The sequence below is a fragment of the Syngnathus leptorhynchus genome, chromosome 14 (assembly GCF_054491065.1).
Source record: "Syngnathus leptorhynchus isolate UIUO chromosome 14, UIUO_Slep, whole genome shotgun sequence".
In the NCBI taxonomy this organism is placed as follows: Eukaryota; Metazoa; Chordata; class Actinopteri; order Syngnathiformes; family Syngnathidae; genus Syngnathus; species Syngnathus leptorhynchus.
In genome coordinates, this window is record NC_141208.1 from 5,333,704 (window position 1) to 5,350,606 (window position 16,903).

The 16,903-nt window shown below is 42.0% G+C and overlaps 3 protein-coding genes across 7 annotated transcripts in view; 2 read left to right on the forward strand and 1 right to left on the reverse strand.

The window, feature by feature from the left end:
- The window catches only part of LOC147046180 (laminin subunit alpha-3-like), a 32,729-nt gene extending 28,404 nt beyond the window's left edge, over positions 1 to 4,325 (reverse strand). For 2 of the 4 annotated variants that reach the window (XM_085929231.1, XM_085929229.1), the window contains exons 1-3: positions 4,177 to 4,325; positions 2,606 to 3,194; positions 2,018 to 2,170 (exon numbers count right to left, since the gene is read on the reverse strand). In XM_085929231.1, the coding sequence (XP_085785357.1) occupies positions 2,018 to 2,170; positions 2,606 to 2,872 (420 nt within the window). In that variant the 5' untranslated portion in view covers positions 2,873 to 3,194; positions 4,177 to 4,325. The remainder of the gene's footprint in view (positions 1 to 2,017; positions 2,171 to 2,605; positions 3,195 to 4,176) is intronic. The other 2 variants (XM_085929230.1, XM_085929228.1) reach the window with 2 other exon arrangements.
- Positions 4,010 to 11,418, forward strand: vps4b (vacuolar protein sorting 4 homolog B). Of its 2 annotated transcripts, XM_085929233.1 has the most exons (13): positions 4,010 to 4,338; positions 5,102 to 5,213; positions 5,336 to 5,436; positions 7,536 to 7,647; positions 7,721 to 7,862; positions 7,955 to 8,013; positions 8,451 to 8,570; positions 8,654 to 8,810; positions 8,904 to 9,052; positions 9,503 to 9,584; positions 9,667 to 9,886; positions 9,971 to 10,111; positions 10,190 to 11,418. In XM_085929233.1, exons 1-13 carry the CDS (start codon positions 4,318 to 4,320, stop codon positions 10,289 to 10,291), a joined length of 1,518 nt encoding a protein of 505 aa, XP_085785359.1. In that variant the 5' UTR covers positions 4,010 to 4,317; the 3' UTR covers positions 10,292 to 11,418. The 2 variants fall into 2 exon arrangements, with proteins under 2 accessions (XP_085785359.1, XP_085785360.1); XM_085929234.1 differs by lacking the exons at positions 4,010 to 4,338; positions 5,102 to 5,213; positions 5,336 to 5,436 and adding an exon at positions 6,175 to 6,397.
- A 261-nt stretch (positions 11,419 to 11,679) lies between these two features.
- On the forward strand, positions 11,680 to 16,504 carry kdsr (3-ketodihydrosphingosine reductase). Its single transcript, XM_085930746.1, has 10 exons — positions 11,680 to 12,082; positions 12,389 to 12,478; positions 12,654 to 12,710; positions 12,810 to 12,875; positions 12,944 to 13,039; positions 13,113 to 13,304; positions 13,444 to 13,527; positions 13,605 to 13,688; positions 13,785 to 13,886; positions 14,038 to 16,504. Exons 1-10 carry the CDS (start codon positions 11,894 to 11,896, stop codon positions 14,155 to 14,157), a joined length of 1,080 nt encoding a protein of 359 aa, XP_085786872.1. The 5' UTR covers positions 11,680 to 11,893; the 3' UTR covers positions 14,158 to 16,504.
- The last annotated feature ends 399 nt before the right edge of the window (positions 16,505 to 16,903 follow it).

Genomic DNA, 16,903 nt, shown 5'->3' on the forward strand with positions numbered 1-16,903 from the left:
CATTCCCTGTACCTGAACCTAATCGACCTCTCCTTTCACACAGAGTGAAAAACAAGCACGCTCAACATCATCGCCTGCTGAGAGACCAAAAAAAAGGAAACCTTAATTATCCGCAAACTATATACGCTGTACTCCAATTAAAGAGACAAAACCAACACGGCGTTTAAGAGAACGTCGAGGAGAAATTTCACGCAAAGATACTGTCAAAATGCTCACAAGAAATTACATAAATGAAGGAAAACCAGCCCATGTAACTACTTGGCTTGATTTATTTGTCATTAAATGCCAATTAATGTACAGACTGTCAACTTTGAACCCAATAAACTCCTCAGTAACAAATAATGGTGGCAGTTTACGATGCAGGCATTCATCCAAGAGTTTTCAAATTGTTTATATTTATGTTCTTAATTAGCTGAGCCGTTGCTAAGGGCTTGATAAGAGTGCTACACGTCATTCGATAAGATCGACAAGCGTGACCTCCTGCTTGCCAAACAGTGAGTCCACATTTAGCTCCGCAGCTTTGGCCCCTTTGTTTGTTACAAACGGTAGAAGCTCATGGTGACAGTTGGATTTGAGATTTAGCCCAATATATAACCGTGATGCTAGGCTAGAGCTAGCTAAATAATGAGACAACTCCTAAACTCCCTTGAATCATTGAAAACAATTTACTAATCATTGAACAGTTGCAAGTCTTGATCAGTAACCAATTTACAAAGCTTTTTCCTTATTCCAAAATGGTTCCAAAAACCACTCAAGTCATTTGGCGTCGCTCGTATCAGGATGAGCTCCGTCCGGCTCATCAGATGGTCCTCAGACAGCAGTAACGCTCGCTATGTTTGTCTCACATGCTCAGCTCACTCAGTCAGACAAGCACATGTAAACGCCGCAGGCCTCTTAAAATACATTCCCTAGAAAAATGCAATGACCGCATGTCTGATACGCGTTGTCCGTGTTTACGGTAACAATGGCCTGACGGCTGCTTGCGGATTGTCGTGCCACGTGTTCCCGGAAAAGAACTTTGTATTTTGGTGCGGCTTAAGCCGAGTGAGAGTAACCGAGTAAGAGTAGCCTGCTGTTACTTTAGGATATTAGAACTCCAGCAGAAAGAAAAAGTACGTCTGCCTGGAGGCGGATTAGATTCGATGTTGGTAATTTCACAGATGAGCTCGGCCAGCGGATCTGTGAAAGGGAGGGCTGCGCCACTATATGAGCAGACTTTAATCACGCCGTTTCAATCGCGTTTAAGATGCTTGGCAGTGGCCCTTCTGATAAATTGGCAAACAAACCCAGTGAACCTTGCGCTGATACAAAAATCAGGATGCATACATACAGTCGAAAATGCTCGCCTCGCAAGTAAGCCGCTTCTTTACACTCGGTCGACCGTCAACTCTTGTTTTCAAAGGATCATCGGAAACGACTTGTTTAAAAAAAGAAGAAAAGAAGAGCACGCTTTGAAGTTTGCCGTACACATCAACAGCGTCATTATCTTATTGATCTGCTGGCAGCAGTATAGAAAAGCCACCTGCGCTGGCCTTGAAAGAAACCACACAACTCATTCAGCTGCTCGAAGCCCCACATATTGCAGCCACAATATAAATTATCCTCATGAATGTGTATTTTCTTTCATAACATACAAAGCAACCATTCATTTGTTATTTCACCTTGACATCTTCATAATCAATCAACTTTAATAAGAAGAAAATGATCTTCATCATGGCCCGTGTAAGATAAATGGGTTTTCTGTCCAAATACCACAAGGATCAAGAAGTGCAGTACACTTTACACACAGTATTTCTTATCTTGTTGAAAACAGAGTGGCGTAACCTCCAAGATCCACAGAGCATTGCAACATATATTTAGTAAGAGCATTGCTAAAAACATCACAACTAGCAACAATTCCTCTGGTCTACTGATAGACGCCCAAAAAAAAATGAGTAGGTCAAATCCAAGCAGGGAGAACAGTGGGGGGGGGAAAATCCAAACAACCCAACAGCAAACAAGATGATGATCATCTTACCTGTCCGAGGTCCAGGGTGATGTTGACCTGGTTGTAGCCTAAGCCCTTGGAGAGAGGGGGGCTCTGCCACCAGCGCTCTGTCCCATCGATAGCGCTACTCACCGGGTGGGCTTTGCTCGGGTCGACCGCGTTGCAGTAGTCACAGAACTGGCCCTGCGTGATATCAAATATTTGGTTACGACAAGTACACTCATTTGAATGAATGCATTTTTGGAACTTTACTGGAACATGTTTCTTCATTTCAACAAAATACAGCAAAAGTAAAGGGAAATAATAACATGGAAAAAACAAGATATTATATGTCCGGAGATTAAGTTTAGACCTTAAGGAACAGAATTGGACCCCTATTGTCCCCCCTTCAGTGCATTCAAATGCTGGCATTGTGCGTATGTTTGACTGAGAAGCGCTATTATTCCTAACGTGATGGAGAGCCCTTCCATTTCTACTGCTGAAGGCTATTTCCTTGACAAACAATGGAGGAAATCTCCAAGGCTTTCTGCCACTTGAAACCTTGTATGAGGCAACAGGAAATATTCAGAATGGTGCCTTTGTAATGTTAGTACAGATGGTGGTGCGCGCAATCTTTACCCGAATATTTTGAGTCAAAAGTCCAGCGGTTGGTCCCCCGACAAGTTTACAGTACAAATCAGCCCTCGGTGTCCCGAATTCATCCTTTCCGCAGGTTGCTGTCGCAGAAATCCTCGATCTTTGCGCCAGGTTGAGGTACGGGGGACTCAGACTAAAACCAAAGGCTCCATTGAACGTTTCTTGTGCACGCGTGCACCTGCAAAAAATAATTGTGAGCAAAACTGCCGTGAGGTGAGCTCCCGTCACCTCGCTCCCCATGTTCCACATTAGAGGTCCCAACTGGAGGTCTGGTCATCTAAAAAAACCCGAGGAGCGCCGCGTCCTTGTGGGCTGCGCCATTTACGCGCGACTGCAGAACACTTTGCCCAAGTCCAGCCTTTAGAGTGACGACCCACTGGAGGAGGAAATGTCCCGGGGACGCATGTTTCCTTGTGGAAAGCTTGTGGAAAGTGGAAAGAGAGAGAGAGAGAGATTCCGCTCACCGACGCTCTCAGGTGGCACACGTCGACCAGTTGTGTGGTCCACCTCTCGCGATTTATCAATGGGGGGTAAACATACTCACTCTGTTCTTCGGTTGAAATACAGTTACCTTTAAATAGATCAAGTGGTATTGATTCAATTTGTATGTTCTTAAAAGTTGAACAATAAAGAATGCACTGGACTAATAATAACACATTTGTACTGAACTTCAACAATAGCTGTCAATTAAAATCATTATTTCCATGTCTTACAACAACGACAAAAAAGGTATCCACACAAAATTTTCTTCCTCTTATATGCAAGTTCTTAACTTATATATAGTCTTGTGTCAATTAGTAAAAGGTGTAAATATCTGTAAATAAAAGAAGAAAAAGCAAAACGTCGCGAGAAAATACAAAAGGTTACTCAATGTTTTTTTACACTCTTATTTACAGTATATGCAATTAATACCTGTTTGTACTTAGTTGTAATTGACAGACTTTGTTTGAAATAACAAAATTACCTCTTTTTCAATCGTTAATTTTTGGACACGTTACAAAAAAACTCAAACAAAATACATTTTATTATGTATTTGGGGGTTATTAATATGTGTGAAACTGCAGGCGTTTGTGCACATCCGAATTTATTATAACAATCATATAAAATAGGTGTCTGCGTGCTTGTGTGTTTTCAACTCTACGTTTAAATAATTGGAATTATTGAGGGATTTAAAAAACCGAAATTCGGCTTTCGGTAACGTAGTCGAGGCGTCATCAGCAGTGTCGAAAAAGAGAACTCTACCGTCCTCTAGTGGTCACTATAGTGTATAACAGCAGTGTCGAAAAAGAGAACTCTGGCTTCCTCTAGTGGTCACTATAGTGTATAACTTTTCTCTTTTTTTAGGGGCGTAACAAAAGCCTCAAGTTTCAGATGTCGAAGTCAAACAAGAGCGACCCTACTGAGTTTCACTTCAGAACGAGTGTTGTTTTATTTTTCCCAAGAACTGCGTGTATAATAATAACATTTATGCTTGAATGTTTTTTTTTTAAGATAGGTGAGGAAAAGGCGCAGCAGTTTGGAACTTTTACGTCAACAACAAACTTGTGACTCACCCACTGGACGGCATTGTTGAGCGTGGTGGTACGTCTGTGTCACACTCGCCAACCAGGAACTTCGACCGGTGTGTTGACATTCGTGGACGATTGAAATCCCGGTTTTGAATTTCTTACTTTTGGGTCCCATTAGACTCCGACATGGAGCCCACCACTCTGCAGGTAGGATGAACGAACTGTCTCCTGTTATTTCCGTATTTAACATAAATGACAAACTCATTTAATCAACATGTCAAGTCCTAATATTCTGTGTCGCCCTGAAAAAACTTGTGTTTTGATTATGAACGCTTCTAGCAGTCATTTTTGCAGCGGAGAAACTTGTGGAAGGAGTGCTCTCGTTATTATACTTTGTGGACTGTAGTTAAAGGTCGACGAGTCCAGTTTTTCCACATTATTTTATATTGTTGCATTTATCATAACGTCTCTGCCCCGCTTATTGCAATAACAGTGAGCTAAGGTCATGCAATTCATAATTAAAACGTATTTTTTGCCCTACTCAAACTAATAGCGAACTTTAGCATTGAGTTCCATAAAAGTTGATAAATAAAAAGCAGGAAATAATCTATGCGTATCAAATGAATACAGACAGTAAATGGATAATGATGTGTGTTGAATACAGTTCATCGCATTATCCTCCTTTACCTTGAACAGTGTTGAGATTAATCTTGTTATTTATATTTTGTGATAAGAACACATCTGCACTCCTGTCCAAATGTTTTGGAACAGCGTGCCCACTTTAGTTTTGCTGTCGACTGATGACATTTTAGTTGGACAGCAAAAGATGAACACGTCACATTATTAACATTTCAGCTTTATTTGCAGTTATTGCCATCTGGATGTGATGCACAATATAAAGGACATTTGTAATAAAAAAATGCCATGCCTACGGAAATATTTAAACAACCTTATATTTCTATATTTTCAGAAAGCGATAGCAGTGGCGCAGAAGGCGTCTCAAGAGGACCAAGCGGGCAACTATGAAGAGGCCGTTCGCTCCTACGAACAGGCCGTCAAGTACTTTCTCCACATTTTAAATCGTGAGTCACCGAGGCAGGTCGCACATTGTATGTAGGTTCTTCAGAGTCCGGACAAGAATAGCCATCACTGTACTTGTTGAACAAAAGAATGGCATTAAATCTGATGTCTTTCTTTTCATCAGGTGAGCCCCAAGGTAAAGTTGGCAATCAGAAAATAAGAGACAAATGTAAGGAGTACCTGGACAGAGCGGAAGAGCTACAGGAGTTCCTCAACTATAAAGAGGTTGCTACACAATTGTGTTTCGTGTACAAAAATGCAAAAAAAACTACACACGGTACATATGGGTACTATATAACCATTTTGACGTGAGGTTGAAGTTACAAAAAGATACACATTGAACTCGTTTGCACAGAGGTACAAGAATACTTTGTTGTCGCGCAACACAGAGGGCACAACCGCATTATACATGCTGTTATCATTTGAAGGAGCAAAGTCGTAAATCGATGACCGCTTAACGAGTGTATACAAACTGTATGGATTTCATTTTTTTACATGGATTCAGAGTTTAAATGTCAATATTGTAGGGTTCCCTTCAGGGTCAATTCCTTTGTTTTTGCCTACTGAAGACAAGGTTTCTGATCAAAAAGATTAGTCACACAGAAGATTAGAATTCCAGCTTTAAATTCATGTTACGTACAACTAGATATGTTAAATAACTTGGAACAGAGTATCTTTTGTTTGAGGTCACCCACGAAGTGCTATTCCACTCAAATATTATACACTTGAAGTGTCTGTGCAAATATTTTTGCTCACTTGAAAAGTGGATGGCTTAAAATAAAAAGAACTCTGTCCTAAATTATTCAACACATCTGTATGTAAAGACCTTGAAATAAAAGATACTCTGATATTGCTATAAATTTGAAAACTAACAAAAAGCTCATATACGGTATCTAAGTTTTGGTGCGTAGTTAAAAAAATTTAATAAAAAAAGTGACGTGGGCAGAGCGTCGACTGCGTCGTGACGTCATCGCATTCCCCGTGCGCAAGTCGACGCTTTTCAATGCGGAAGTTGCTTCCCCGTACCAAGTGGGGGACGAAAACAAGCCGAACAGCTCCTAGAATTACATGTTGACGAGTTAACTTATCAACTAGGTTTTAAAGGTAAACTCTTTCGAAGATCTCGCAATCGTTTAGGCTATCGGACAAGTGATCAGCCCTCATGGCTACCAACAATAATTTACAGGTAAGTGAAGGCTCAAAACAGACGCTGCCGAAAAATATGTAATTAAAAAAAAATCATCGGTAACATTGATTAAATTTATTGTTTTCCCTAGGTTGTTGATATCAGGAACAAACTTTTAGTGTTTGAACGATTGTCAAAAGAAAGGAAAAAACAAAATGTTGGCTGCTAAGTAGCAATTTTAGCTCCTTTAGCCCTTGCTAACTTTGATATTCTCCGATCAAAATCGCCCCCGGACAGCTAAAAGTATCAGCGATGATCTCTTTACGCCAAAATAAAGGAGTCCTCAAACATGATTTTAATCGTGTGTCCGACAGGATGTCACTACCGTGAGCTTTCGGTGACAGCTCGGCTAACGATACTAGCATGTTGTTTTTGGCCTATGCGGTGACTCCATCTTACATTAGATCAGAACGTTTTTGTAATTATATCACAAACTGGCTGTTATGTTGAAAGACGGCTTTGGTATTGCGAAGAAATTTTAAAGCTAGCTTTGGATTCGTCTTGCAAAGAAAAAAAACAGAAGCCAAAAGGAAGTAGCCACCGTCGTCAGGTGTTGGCACTCCTACCTTGATGTCGTCATACGGAACTACTGTTTGCTTTCCAGTTCATAACGTCGGTCGGCTTATAAAACCGAACAATTTAGCACTAGTGTATGGGGAAGAAAATAAGCAAAATTATCGCGAACCTCGCACATCCCCGTGGGCGTATTATGAAAACTTTTTGACATATTAAATGATATTTCAAAAGTCTGACCAAACCCCAAACACACAACGAGAAAAAAAATGTCTGTGCATAACAATGTTATGTCTAAGTTCCAAGACTGACCTGTGGGAGCATGATTATCGGCATCCTGATTTATGCAAAATACAAAGAAAGTAACTCAAAGCTACATTGCGATTTTTATTCTAGCAAAAAACCTGTGAGACACAGTATACAAACACTGACGACAACATTTGACGCCACAATCATGAAGTCTGTTTGTCATTGTATCCACTAAAAAATTGTAACATTTGCTATTTCGGCCCTGGATGTTTTCCAAGCAGTTTGGGGAGAAAAACAATAGCACATCATGATTTGATTGCCATTTTCAAGGGAGGAAAATGTTCTCATGGTTCTCTGGGTGTGTTTTTGCACATAGAAAGCCATCGATCTTGCCAGCAAGGCGGCTCAGGAGGATAAAGCTCAGAATTATGAGGAGGCTCTGCGAATGTACCAAGCTGCTGTACAGTATTTCCTTCACGTGGTTAAATGTAAGTGATAATTCAGCCTGCATAGATGGCAAAGCTTTGAAAAGTCACACTGTGTTTCTATATGTCGTTCCAGATGAAGCTCAAGGTGACAAAGCTAAACAGAGCATCCGCACAAAATGTGCTGAATATTTGGACCGGGCAGAGAAGTTGAAGGAGTATCTCCAAAAAAAGGAGAAAGCGCCATCCAAACCTGTCAAAGAGTCTAATGACAAAGGGTGCGTGCATGCGTCTGAGGGTGGGGCAGGTCATATTTGCAGCCATTCAGGGCAGACTTAAGATCGTTGCTTTTGTTTGTTTGTGTGCTCAGGAATGACAGCGATGACGGTGATGATCCCGAGAAAAAGAAGCTGCAGAATCAACTCTCAGGTTTGTTATTTGCGTATTAGAGTTGTTGTTGTTGTTGTGACGCACAGCTTTTTTTTTTTTTTTTGGTGTATAAATCTTAGCTCTCAGAGCTAGAGTAGAAGTTGCAGAATGTTCCATTTGCAAAATCATTCGAGTTAATCCTTACGACATCTTAAAAGATTTGCTTTTTGTCTTGTGTGATGTCACAAATGAACTAAGTATCGTTCCAATTTTAGTAAACAAAAAAATATTTGGTTTACGCCTGAGGGAATATTGGGTTGAACTCTAATGAATACATTGGATGTGTTTAAATTAGGTGGTTCCTGTATCTTAAATTTCACTGTCACTTTTTTAGGCTACACGTTAAGACTGTGTTGCTGTCCCTAATGTTCTGACCAGAGGGTATATGTGTTATGCAAGCCGGTCAGTGATGTCTTTTTTTTGTTCGTTTTTTCCAGGTGCAATTATTATGGAGAAGCCAAACATCAAGTGGGATGACGTTGCGGGTTTAGAGGGTGCCAAGGAGGCCCTGAAAGAGGCTGTGATTCTCCCAATCAAATTCCCTCACCTCTTTACAGGTAGCGTATACAACCGAGTGTTCCGACCAGATGGGTCTTGTGTTCCTTCATCAGCAGTTACCTTCGAATGCTTCCTTTTAAAGGCAAGAGAACACCTTGGAGGGGGATCCTGCTCTTTGGTCCTCCAGGTACAGGAAAGTCCTACCTTGCTAAAGCTGTCGCCACGGAGGCAAACAACTCCACCTTCCTGTCTGTCTCTTCTTCTGATCTTGTTTCAAAATGGTTGGGAGAAAGTGAAAAGTAAGTTCTGCTCTTAGCAAAACCCCAAGACCAGAATGAAACACGAGCAAACCAGCCAATAATCACATCATGAACGTGTGATCTGTCATCCAGGTTAGTCAAGAATCTGTTTGCCCTCGCGAGGGAAAACAAGCCTTCCATTATCTTCATTGACGAGATCGACTCCCTCTGCGGCTCCAGAAGCGAGAACGAGAGCGAGGCGGCGCGACGTATCAAGACAGAGTTCCTGGTACAAATGCAAGGTACCAACTTTTAATCTCTATCATTATTTGACGCCGGCCAGGTTTTGACCGCACAATAGGAATGAAAAAGGAAGCTGCTAAATAAAAAGCAAATATTCCGCTTCTATTTCAATTTCTAGCCAACTCTTCTTTTGGCTTTTGACGGCTTTCCACCCTACCTATCTTTCCATCACTCAGTAAAATGTTAACAATGACTTGTTAACCAGGTGACGTGGGGCCAAAAAAATGCTGCCACTGCACTATAAATAGAAGCAAAGTTCACAAGCCTTACACAAGGTGCCACTGTTTTCTTTACACTTAGCATCATGCAAAAAAAATAAATAATTAAGAGCAAGTGATTTCCCTAAGAAGTTGGGTATTAAATCTCATGCTGAATAGATTGATAGAACAAAAAATGTTGGCCTTAACAGCCGTTTTATCATATGACATGAAACTGTACTCTTATTACAGGCGTTGGAAACGATAATGACGGAGTGCTGGTGCTCGGGGCGACAAACATTCCGTGGACCCTCGACTCTGCCATCAGAAGAAGGTACTGACTCGAGTGGGTGCAGGTTGCTTGGTGCGCACACACGCCATTGTCTACTCACTTCTGCCCAATCCAACCGTGTCAGATTTGAGAAGAGGATCTACATTCCGCTGCCGGAAGAGCACGCTCGTGGCTTCATGTTCAAGCTCAACCTGGGCTCCACCCCCAACAGTCTGTCAGACTCGGACTTCGTCACCCTGGGCAAGAAAACAGACGGTTACTCAGGCGCGGATATCAGTATCATCGTGAGAGACGCGCTCATGCAACCCGTCCGAAAGGTCCAAGCAGCAACCCACTTTAAGAGGGTAGGTTTGGGGTATTTTTATTTTTAGACACAGTTTCCTCCTGACTACTATCACATTGTGTTGGAATGGATTGTGGTTTCTAAGGTGAATGGACCATCGAGATCAGACCCCCTAATAATTGATCACGACCTCTTGACGCCCTGCTCGCCCGGCGATCCCAACGCTATTGAAATGACATGGATTGACGTCCCCGGAGAGAAGCTTCTGGAACCTGTAGTTTGCATGGTGAGGCATCCTCAAAACAATACTGAGTTGACTCGTTTGCTACGCTAAAATAATGCTCTACTCATTTGCTCTTTGCAGTCTGACATGCTGAGGTCTCTGACCAACACTAAGCCAACTGTCAATGACAAGGATCTGGAAAAACTGAAAAAATTCACAGAGGACTTTGGACAAGAAGGCTAGTCCGATTTGCTTGGGGAACAAGGCCAAACCAAAGCAAATGAATTGAAATGATCTATTTTGTGTTTTTTTTGTTTTGATTTTTTGTTTTTTCTTCTTCTTCTTCCCGTCTCATCTTAACAGAGAAAGATAAATGCTGTTTTACTCTCGACAGTCTGACAACCACAGAAAGGCTGTAGAAACTACGTTTGACACTCATTACAATAAATTTAAGCTTCTTGACAAATTTAAAAGGGTGTTGGACTTCTAAAGGTGCAAACATACCCAGGCTGCTTCTTTGGACTCGGGTTTTGCACACACTCGTACTTATTGTCATTAACCAATAAACAGCCCTTTTCTGTTTTGTATAAATAAGCAACAAGCATTTTATATTATACTGTATGTTGTGGTATCCATATATAGGTTGTGGGGAAATGAGACGCCATTGGATTTTTTTTTTTTATGTGTTATATGTGTTCATAGTGTCAGTGTGGTGTGTATATAGCGCAGGCATTATAGACTTTGTGAGACACTAGATGAGAGCTACTTTAGAACCTAGGTTGGGATCGTCTGTCCACTTTTACAATTGTATGCATTGAATGGATCACCAAAGGTGCCAGACCAGCATTATTTACAACAAGGACTCTTTTGCTTTTTGTCACTCTTTCATCACACCATACTAGACTTTTTAAAAAATATATATATCCAGTAGATATATCGGAACAGATGCTGGTTACAAAACTGCTGAAAAAAAAAGCTGAATAAAATTAGAAAGTAAATTTTGAAGTAACTAACTGAAGCTAAATGCTTGCTTGTACTTTGCGGCCAATAGATAAATCTCTAATTAAAAGTGACACTGCATACTGTGCCTTGTAGAGAAGCTGTTTATTTTTCTATGGATTTGTCTCAATTTGTCATAATGCTAGTTTACCATCATAGTGCATCGTCACTACTACTACAACTAAGACATGTATAATACTTGCACATTTCCTGTACACTCTTATATGGAATGTAAACAACTATTTTTCTTTGCGATTTGATGGGGAATTTGGCTTTCTATACCAACATTAGTCTGAGGTCAATTATTTGCGTGTTGTACTCCCGTTTTTTCTCTCATTTCTGAAATGTAAATAAAATATAAATACATTAAATGTCAAAGTTTATCTATTTCAAATGTTACGAGTACTGTAAATAACAGTAGCTGACGTTTTGTGCGAAGTGGGTGCCTTTGTGCAGCAACAGCTCGGGACGCTCAAAGCCAAAGTGGAACGTTGCATTGTGGGAGTTGTAGTCCATTAACCTTCATTGCTGCGTGGTCGGAATACAAGCCCGCTGCTCTTGAAAACTACATGTACCACATACAACTGGGGGGAAGCCAGTTGACAGTAGACAATTTGTTTTGGTTAACACGCTCCGCTTTGTTACGCTGAACCAACGTCCAGGGCGGGATAGTAAACCTGCCCGCTAAACGTCTCTGAATATTTGACAATCACTCAGCCTCCGATTCATGCCTTTTGCCTCCCCTCTGCGAGGGCCACCGCCCCCATCTGTCACCGCCGCTGCGTTGTCGACCCCAGAAGCTCGCCAGCTAACCAGCAACAAGCTAACCACTGCCAGTCATCACCCATGTCCTCCGAAGAAAGCGTGAGCTCAGCGATCACGGGTTGGCTTTTGGCTCATTCCTGGTGGCTGCTCCTCCCTTTCATCATGCTGCTGGTCGTCGCCGCCTTCATTGTCGCTTTCGTCCTGCTTTTGTACATGATATCGCCGCTGATTAGCCCCAAACCCCTCAAACTGAACGGGGCCCACGTCGTGGTAAGTTATGCGCCTACTACTGCGATCACCTTTTGGAATATGCTTCTGACGTTATAACACTTGTATTGCTACTCTATAAGCATTGTCACGAGTGTATCCGAAGCATGGCTAGTTAGCTGTCACATCGTGCGCCCTTCAGATTGTGACAGTTTTGACACAAGTTTGAGAAGTACAGTACTGTGCTGTATTGTTTGCACGTCAGCTACAAGCAATATCATCGAATATTACAGTACGCAACACGCGTCATTCCGCAACGCTACGTGTCCACGTGTTCGTACATTGAATCGATCATCTTGCAATTTCTAGGTGACTGGAGGCTCCAGTGGTATTGGGAAAAGTATAGCGATGGAATGCTACAGACATGGAGCTTTTATCACGTTGGTTGCACGAGATGAGGTAAGTCAATTTTTTTGCATGACACGCTATGGCTTCATAACAATGACATGTAAAGTGATGGTACAGGTTAACAGGCATTCAAAATCGCATTGCCTTCACATTTATATTATTGTTATTTTCAAAGTAGGTTACGTGAATTTGTACATTCTGAAAATGGATATTTGCATTCTTGTAGGCCAAGTTGATTCAAGCCAAGAAAGAGGTGGAGAAATTTGCCATCAATGACAAACAGGTACAATGTTTGAAAAATGTACCTATATTTAAAAAAAAATAAAATGCACGATTTTGATTGCTGGGCGTAATAAAATGATGGCAATTTCTCTTTGCGCAGGTTGTGCTTTGCATATCAGTGGATGTTTCCAGTGATTACAGTCAGGTGGAAAGTGTTATAAAACAGGTAATGCTTGACTGTGCTGTGATCTTATATTCCTTTGCTGATCTATTGAAATGAGATTTTGTACGCAGGCTCAAGAAAAGTTGGGGCCCGTCGATATGCTCGTGAACTGCGCCGGAACGTCTTTTTCGGCAAAGTTTGAGGAAGTGGAGGTCGACTGTTTCAAGGTGGGTAAGCCGAAGGTGCTTTCAATTGTCCCCGTTTACATTTGTCAACAAGCTTTGTTCTCTTCTCCAACAGAGGCTGATGGAAGTCAACTACCTGGGTAGCGTTTATCCAACGCGTGCCGTCATAACCACCATGAAGGAGAGAAGAATGGGCCGCATCATGTTCGTGTCCTCCCAGGCGGGCCAGATCGGCCTATTTGGCTACACGGCTTACTCGCCGTCCAAGTTTGCGCTGCGCGGTTTGGCCGAGTCGCTGCAGATGGAGGTAACAACGGGTTAGGTTGCCCTACGGTCCAGACTCGATTCTTTGTTTTTGTTGCCATCATTTAATGAACACCATGAAAATGTTGAAAAACGTCCGGCTCGGTGTGTACCTCACTTGAGTGAACATTGTTGTGCTTCAGATCAAGCCATACAACGTCTACGTGACGCTGGCCTTCCCACCAGACACCGACACGCCAGGCCTGCTTGAAGAAAACAAGACAAAGGTAAACCTTGCGCACACATATTTCACGTCCTACATTGAACACTTCTTTTTTTTTTTTTTTCCTAACTCGGATTTTAGCCTCTGGAAACCAGATTAATTTCGGAAACCTCCGGAGTTTGTCAACCAGAACAAGTGGCCAAGATTGTTGTCCGAGATGCCGTGGTAAGAAGAGACTCGGAAGCCACAAACGACGTGAATGGCAATAAAGTCATGTTTGGATTTAAGTCTCAGGAGTGATATCAACTTTGATTCCCACAGCAGGGCAACTTTAACAGCTCTGTGGGTCCCGACGGCTACATGCTGTCAGCCCTCACCTGTGGGATGTCACCAGTCACCTCCATCACAGAGGGTCTCCAGCAGGTACATGGATTCATTTAAATTGCCATACATTGGCAGAAATTTGTCATCGTTCACGAATGAATATAGCGGAAGGGTTACTCGTGTTCTTTCTGGCTGTTGTCGCCTGCCCGCCCGCCCTCATTTTTGACGCTACGCCGTATTTGCTTTGCAGATCGTCACCATGGGTCTGTTCCGTACCATCGCCCTCTTCTACCTGGGAAGTTTCGACAGCATCGTGCGCCGCTGCATGATTCAGAGAGAGCAGTCCAAGGCGGCCGATAAGCGAGAGTAACCGCTGACGAGTAAAGGCCGACAAGCAGTGAGGTGAACGGGACAACGCGTTTTCTCCACACGGCCCCACTACCCATGTACCCCCCCCCCCCTAAAAAAAACGTCCGCGTAGTGACATTTCGCTTTTAACGTGCACATGCTTCTCGTCACGGGAGCGGCCTTACTTTAGCACGTCTATTTTGGTGTTGTAAAAACGGAGGGCGGTGATCGTAAACAGTAGCGGGCATCCCCGCCTTTTCTTGCACAGGAAAAGCAATATCCTGTCAGACCGGTTGTGCCGAATATGGCCTGAAATTCCCTCCCACGGGGACTCTCGTGAAAACAAGACCCATTTGTCACCTTTTGTTCTTGCGTTGTTGCATGCTTCTTAAACACGTGGGAATTGTAGCGATTTCTCAACCGTTTCCGACCACGACGTCTTTGCTGGCAAAGACCACTCGGTCGGTTCGATCGGTCGGTCGGCGGCACCCTGACTGTTTTGCATGCACGTGCAGATGTGGTGTAAATAAGTTTCGTTATTACAAAATGGGAGTATGAAAGCAACCACGTTTCCACCGAGCATGATGCCGCTTGAGTTTGACACAGCAGGACTAGAATGATAGCCTGGGCTTTCCAGAGATTTAGACCAGAAGGGTGACATCATAACAGTCAGACAGGGACCATTTTATACTCACTTATATTTTTAGCACAAACAGAAAGAAAATCTTCAGATTGGTGTCAAAAATCCAATACACAGCAGTTTGACTGCCTTGTAAATGTCCCGATCGCACATAGTCGAATTCCTTGTTTGGCATGGACAAACTTGGTCAATAAATCTGATTCTGATATGACATTAAAAAAAAAAAAAGCATCCGCTGTAAATCTCGACTACAGGTGGGGAGTCCGCAGGCACTGTGATGTCACTTTTAGTTGACAGCAGGGGGCGATGCTGCGTACATTTACAGGCAGTGTTTTGACTAGTAGGGGCAAATAGAACTTCCATCCATCTGTCCATTTTGTGCAAAAAAACATTTTAGCTTCGGCTTTAAGCAAATAATTGTCGACACTGTTCAGTGGACTAATGTGGGAAGTAATCTCATTGAAGTCAATGGAGGGAGATTCATCTTATGTAACATTTCAATTATTTATGTTTACTTCTATGTTGGTAGAGGCTTGCGGAGTTCACAACGGGCAATTTTGTTGGCTTGTATATATCGGTTGTTTCATCACTGTAACACAAATTGGATTGCAGTACAAATACAGCAAACGTCCTGCTCGACTCAAGCGAATTTCATTGCTTGGTGGAAAGTGGACAAAAAGCGCGTGCTTCTGTGTTGTGACTGAGCCAACTCGTCCAGAGAAATAAAGCCATCGGATAGTTCTTATTTTAGCAGACACTATTATTGCAAGTCATGGTGACTGTTCATCTTTCAAATGTAATACACATTATTTTGTTGTTGTTTTCTTCGAGCGTGCATAAGAAAGCTTACGTACATTTTTTTTTATGTGTCACTGCACACGTGAAGTCACGCAGTCTGCGTTGGCGCTGACCTAAATCAGGGCAGAGTGGGACTTGCTGGTTCAAGTAGTAATGCCCGTGCAGGTCCACTGAGGGCGCTAGAGAGTTGTTTTACATGCAGACTGCACAAAATGTCCCAAAAAAAACACTACATCGTTAAACATAGCAACTTCCTGTTTTGTAAGTTTTTCCTTTGGTCCGGAATGTTATTTGTAAAAGTGTGAACGTAGGATACTTCTTTTTACTCACGTTGATAGTTGAATGCCAAAATGTTCCTTTGGAGTTGTTTTGGGCAATTGCGTGGACTCCAAGCAAGCCTTAAGATGCGACTGCTGAGGGAGCGAGCGACCACAACGAAGGCCGTCCACACTGACACGCGCGGGCGGCTGTGTCCTTTACCAGCTTTTTGATTTTGTCTCGTCTGCTTGTTAGTTTGCCGTCACCCACGAAACAAACGACACCTAAAAATCCAAAACATGAAAGTGAGAAGACATGACGACATTGGCGACGTTCTCGTTTGAATTTTGGTTTCAAGGTGTGCCGAGTTGCACCAAAGTTGATTTATCTCTGTAGTTTAGTTCCAAAATCCTGTTGTTTTTTTTTAATGATTTTGAGTTGATCTTAACAGCGACTGTTAAGCTATGCAAAAATCCTGTGCTTTCAATGTCTGAGCATTTACAGTCAGGATTGGAGTGTCGCCACTTAATTGTCATTTAATGATCATCAACATAAACATCATTCAGTCTCTGCATTTCTCTTCCTCCCCTTTCACCTTGTGTGCCATCAAACACAACCTGTCAGATGGGCAACATCAGTGTTGTATTATTTGACGGTTGAATAAATATATGTGAGGAAATTTAGAGTCTCCGTGTTGGATTTTTATCATGATTAGTCCAGAGGGCGTAAAACGTCCTCATTTTGAACTGTTTTACAAATCTCAAAATGTTTTCGAGCCACACTGAAAATGAAATAAAAATGTGTCGATTCTTTTTTTCTTATACATTTACAACCTTTAACGTAAAAAAGACTTATTGTGTTATAAAATGTATATTGTAAGATCATTTTGTTGGTTTGGAAAAAATTAACGACCTAAAAACCCCGCCATAAAAACATGCCTAAATCATATTTAATGAGGATATTTCTATAGTGGGGGCCGTGATTGAGGCGGAGAACACTTTTATTTTTTTCCACTCTTACATGTGAAACTAAATCTATTTTAGTAATGTGATATAAAGTGGGCCTCTTGGAA